This window comes from Vombatus ursinus, unplaced genomic scaffold (genome assembly GCF_900497805.2).
Source record: "Vombatus ursinus unplaced genomic scaffold, bare-nosed wombat genome assembly UNPS02012758.1, whole genome shotgun sequence".
NCBI lineage: Eukaryota > Metazoa > Chordata > Mammalia > Diprotodontia > Vombatidae > Vombatus > Vombatus ursinus.
The window spans coordinates 966890-972322 of record NW_020952536.1 but is presented as its reverse complement, the minus strand read 5'-3'; the positions used below and the strand labels follow the sequence as shown (position 1 = coordinate 972322).

Genomic DNA, 5433 nt, shown 5'->3' with positions numbered 1-5433 from the left:
CCCCTCCCAGCTCTGACCTTCCCTGTTCTGAGGCCCCTCCCAGCTCTCACATCCCCTGTTCTAAGGGCCCTCCAGCCCTGACATTCAGTTATGGGACACTGGGATACACATGGCAGGGAGGAAAGGAGGGGACAAGGGGCCATGCTGTGATGGGGGAGGGGTCCTGGTGTGCCAGCTCACCGTCTCCAGCTCATTCTCAAAGTCCTCATCTTCAGCGCCAATGATGCTGACTGGAGCTGGCCGGGTCGGGCCGGGGGCCTGGAAGAAGGGAGCAGGGAAGGAGGATGGGTGACCTGGGCTGCCCCTGCTGGAGGGTCCCAGCCCCCTCCCCTGCCCCCATCAGCACACTCACCCCTCGCGCTGCATCTTCTATCTCCATGCCGTGCTGAGGCTGTGGGGAGAGTCCCGGCCACAGTGAGACCCTGGGCCCGAGCTAGGAGGCCCGGACGCCTGGGTTACTCACACATTCCTGGCCCAGGTGGGGAGGTGAGTAAACAGAGCCTCCCCTCATCCACCCATCACTCAATGGAGCCTCTGTCCCAGCCCACAAAGAGCCCTTCAGAAGCTCGGGGCCTTGGCCAAGCTGGGGGCGGGGTGAGCCAGGATGCCTGGGCCCCCAAGGGCGTGGGGATGAGAAGCCTGGACACCTGGGTCCCTGAGAGGAGCTGGGATGGGGGACAGAGGCACAGGCAGAGGAGAGGTGGGACTTTTGGGGGTATGAGGGGGCCCTGACCTGATCAGAACAGGGCTGGGGGCCGGATGTCGCCTTCTTCACCCACCAGCCCCACTTCCTGAAACAGGAAGTCACATGGGCCCCCAAACCCACGAGCCCCCGCCCCATGGGGAACCCAGGCATCCGGGTTTGTGATTCCCCACCCCCTCAGGGACCCGGGAGTCCGGGCTCCCAGACCCCATTCCCATCAGGCTCCTGGCTCCCCAGCCCAAGGGCTCAGGTTTCTGAACCCCAGCAGCTGGCTATGGGGCTGAAGGCGGGGTCTCCCCATACCTCTCTCTCTCCTCCTCTCCATCCCACCCAGGCTGACTCTGCCTGCCTGTCTCTGTCTCCATCACACAACCCCCCCCCACACACTCCCAAGTCTCTCCGTCTCTGTCTCTCCTCCCTCGTGGTGTTAATTAGTCTGTCTAATCGGAACATTAATCACAGACAAGTGGGCCCTATGTGTGCGTGTGTCAGGGGGGCACAGCCCAGAGGAGGGGAGGGCGGGAGAAGGGGTGGGGAGGCCCCGCATCCCCGGGGAAGGGGAGGAGGAGGAGGAGCCGCCTTGGACTGCTGACCCAGCAGCTATTTTTAACAGCTGGCATCGCCCGGGCCCTGTCCCGGTTCCACCCAACCCCTCATCCCGCTGCTGGGGGGTGGGGGAGCCTCAGCTTTCTCCCTCCTGCACCCCCTGTCCCTGCAGCTGGGCCTTCTCCTCTCAGCACCCCAGCCCCTAAACTGGGCCTTCTCCCCCTCCTATCCAGTGGCTCCCCCCAGGCCAAACTGAGGTCTTCTCCCCCTACCCAGATCCCGTTCTCTCAGCCCCTAAGCCAACACCTTCTCCCCCTATCCCCCATCCAGGATTGCCTAGGCCTCTCCCGTAGCTCCCAGGCCTGATCATCCAGTAAACCCACCTCCTCCCAGGACTGGGCTCTGTACAGAGACCCCAAAGGAAAAGGGGTTCCCTAAGCTACGAAGGAAGGGTGGGAGGGATCTACAGGAAGTGAGGCAAGTCTATGCAGACAGGCGACCTGTAGGAGGCCAGCAAGTTCAATCAGGGCTTTGAGGGGCTCCAAAGAAGATGGGGACCTGGGGGGCAGCATGGTATAGCGGGGGGGGCTTTGGGGGCAGAGGCCCAAGTACTGGAGGTGGCCTCTGCTACCTTTGTGATGGGGGCAAGCCGCTGACCCTCTCTGGCCTCAGTTTCCTCATCCGTAGGAGAGGAGCGAGGCTAGACAATTCTGAAGGTCCCTTTGACCCTCAGTGTGTAGGGAATAGGGGCTTTACAGGCCCAGGGGTCAGGGAGGCCTTGGGGAGCCTGAGGAAGTTTGTGCAGGAGAGAAGGCCATGCTCCGGGAGGACTGCAGTATCCTACCAGAGGCCGGACAGGGAACCAGAGTTCTACTGGGAACAGAGGCTTACTAGAAAGAGGGATGCTTTGCAGAGACAGGGGTGTCTATGACGGGAGCAGGGGGTCCGTGGGAAGCAGCCCAGGGAACAGGGAGAGTCATGCCAGTCAGAGAGTTGGCTCTATAAGGTACCCATCCTCACGGGCAGCCACAGCATTAAACAGGTGCCGTCTTTTATCGAGAGGGTTCGAGGGATGGAATATTAAAGAATCCTATAGAACAGGCATCTTCTACCTTTCTGTGTGTCCCAGACTCCTGGAGCAGGCAGTCTGTGGACGTCTAGGGACCCCTTCTCACAACCGTCTTTTTAAATGCATAAGATTACAAAAGAGACCAGTTATTAAAAACCAAGTTCCCAGAAGAACCGCTAGCTGGCCTACAGAGGGGCTCCCTAGGGGCCAGAGTTGGGGGTCTGTGGGAGAAGTCTCTAAGCCCCAGATAGGATTCTCCCTGGAGACACTATGTCATCCTAAGAGCATCTTCTCCTGAGGCCTCCAGAAGGGGCTGTTTCTGAGGGATGGCGGGCAGGGGTCCACTGGCACACAAGCCGATAAGAGGGGTGGAGGGTGCCATCTCTTGGCGGAAACTGCTTTCTTTAGAGTTACCAAGAATCTCGCCTGCTCAATCGCCAGTGAGGACCTCCCCCTCCCCTGGATCCGTCCACCTGCCCTACGTCCGTCTGCTCCCCGTAGGCCTCCTGCTGGCCAGTTGTCCACCGTGGGTGTCCCCTGAGGCTCCGTCCTTTCTCTGTTTTCTACCCGCTCCGACTGGGTGACCTCCCCAGCACCCTTGATGCCTCTCCCAACCACACCTCCAGCTTGAGTCCTTCTCCTGAGTGCCAATCACACATCACCAGCTGCCCCAGCAGAAGGGCCCATGACCACTGACAACTGAACACGGCCCCAGTGGGAGTCTTGTTCCTCCTCCAAACTTCAGCAGAGGGTGCCACCAGCCTTCCCATCACCGACCTCAGAATGTTCCAACCAAGCAACCCGTCTGAGGCTCAGCACCTGCTCAGCACCCTTCAATGGCTCCCTAGTACCCACAGCCTAAACTTCTTGCTGCTTCTCAGAAACCCTGGCGGGCTGCCATCCACAGCCTGGCTCTGAGCCTCATCTCCCTCCCCTCCTCTCCCTTTCACACACTCTACATTCCAGACAAACCGGTCCACTTGGCTGTTAAGAGAACTTGACATTCCATCACCCACATCTGCTCATTTACTTAAGCCTCCCTCACCTTCCCCTGTCAGACTCCTTATCGCCCTCCAGGTGCCACCTCCTGGGGAAGCCTTCCCTGCTCTCCCTGCCCTCCCCGCTCCAGAGCACACCTCCAAGACCCTGCCCAAGAAGGCCGGACGGTCCTCAAGGGCACTGACTCTCCATAGACTTTGTCTTGTTATCCTACAGAACTCACTTAAAGAACATTAAGGACAAAAACAGCAGAGGGAGCTCCATGACGATTATAATGGAGGCCTGTCACTAGGTTGAAGATTTCTGTGGTTGCGAGGGCAGGGGGTCCCCACAGAATGACTTTTGGTGATATTGTTGTGAACTCAGAAATTGTGTGGCTCTCCCTAGGGAAAGGCAGGTGCCAGAGTGGGGGATCTACAGGGGTCAAGATTGCTTGGGTTGGCGGGGGTTCCTGGGGGCTTGGGGTCTAGAGGGACTGAGGACCACAAAGGGTGGAAAAGCCAGGGGCAGATTCTCCTGAAACTTCTCTGGTCATCAGGGTTCAAGAGGGTGGAAATCTATAGTGTTCAGGGAATCCAGGGGACACAAGGGAGCCTATGAAGATCCCGCAAAACTACGGACTTCAGACAACCAACAGAAGACGAAGTCTGTGAGGCCCGGGGAGTCTAATCTAAAGGGATCAGGGAGAGTCCACAGGGCTGAAGGATTTACAGGAGGAGGAAGATCTATATGATCCAGGGATCTACAGGGTCCAGGGGTGCCACGGGATGAAGGAGGTCTATATGGAATACACAGGTTGGGGTATCTACAAGGTCAAAGAAATCTATACGGTGGGGGTATCCATAGGACTGGAGCAGGGCTACATGGATTATACAGCCTAGTGGGGCTTTAGAGAACATGGAGAGGTTCTCTGCAGTGTGGGACAGTGTCTGTAGGGACCAGGGATGCTATAGAATGGGGAAAGGTCTATAGTGTGTGTGTAATATAATAGTAGTAGTACTAGTAGTAGTAGTGGTAGTAGTAGTAGTAGTAATATTAGTAGTAGTAGTAATAGTAATAATAATAGCTAACATTTATATAGTACCCGGCACCGTGCCAAATGCTTTACAACTATTATCTCATTCAATCTTCATAACAACCATGTAAAGAAAGTGCTACTATTATCTTCATTTTACAGAGGAGGAAGCTAAGGCAGATAGAGGTTAAGGGACTTGTCCGAGGTCACACAACTAGTAAGTGTCTGTGGCCAGATCTGAACTCAGATCTTCCAGACTCCAGGGCCAGTGCCCTATCCACTGGGCCACTTAGCTGCCCAAATATATAGGGTTAAGGGTGTCTACAAGGTCCAGAAATTCTATATGGTGGGATCATCTATAGGGTCTGTGGGCTACATAGATTATATAGGGTAGGAGTTCTATAAAGTCTGATGGTCTACATGAAATACACAGGGTGGGAGTCCAGGGATGCTGGGGGAGGGGAGGAATCTATGATTGGATGTCTACAAGGTCCAGGAAGTCTATATGGGGTAGACGTCTTTGGCAGGAATTGTAAACGTCTACATGGTCCAGGGATACTGTAGGATGGGGGGCCAGTGGGGGGGAGGTGGTCTATAGGGTCTGTATGGATTATATAAATTGGGGTATCTACAAATTTCAGGGAGTCTATATTGTCTGGGTTTCTACATAAATGACATGGGGTGATGTGTCCAGGAAATCTATATGGTGGAGGCATCTATAGGATCCAGGAATCTACATGTATTATCCAAAGTGGGTGTCTATTGGATCTAGGGACTGTATAGGTTAAGACTTGCTTAGAGGGTCCATGGAGTCTATGTGGTGGGGTTGTCTATAGGGTCCAGGGGTCTACATGCATTATAAAGTGTGGGAGTCCCTAGCATCCAGGGATTGTACAGGGTAGAAATGTCTACAGGGTCCCTTGAATTTATGCGGTGGGAGTGTCTATAGGCTAAGGGGAGGGATTCTATGCATTATATATGAAGGTGGAATAATAGGATCCAGGGATAGGGTTGGGGGGGATAATGATTATAGAGGTCGGAGAGTCTTCTGGTAGGGGTGTCTACAGGGTCCAGGAGGGTCTGCATGCATTATACGGGGTA

At 55.4% G+C, this 5433-nt stretch overlaps 1 protein-coding gene across 1 annotated transcript in view; it reads right to left on the bottom strand.

Annotated features, from left to right (window-relative positions):
- The window catches only part of ARHGEF1 (Rho guanine nucleotide exchange factor 1), a 21113-nt gene that overhangs the window by 13925 nt on the left and 1755 nt on the right, over window positions 1-5433 (bottom strand). The window contains 2 exon segments of the mRNA XM_027858198.1: window positions 181-258; window positions 353-391. Coding sequence (XP_027713999.1) covers window positions 181-258; window positions 353-379 — 105 coding nt within the window. The 5' untranslated portion in view covers window positions 380-391.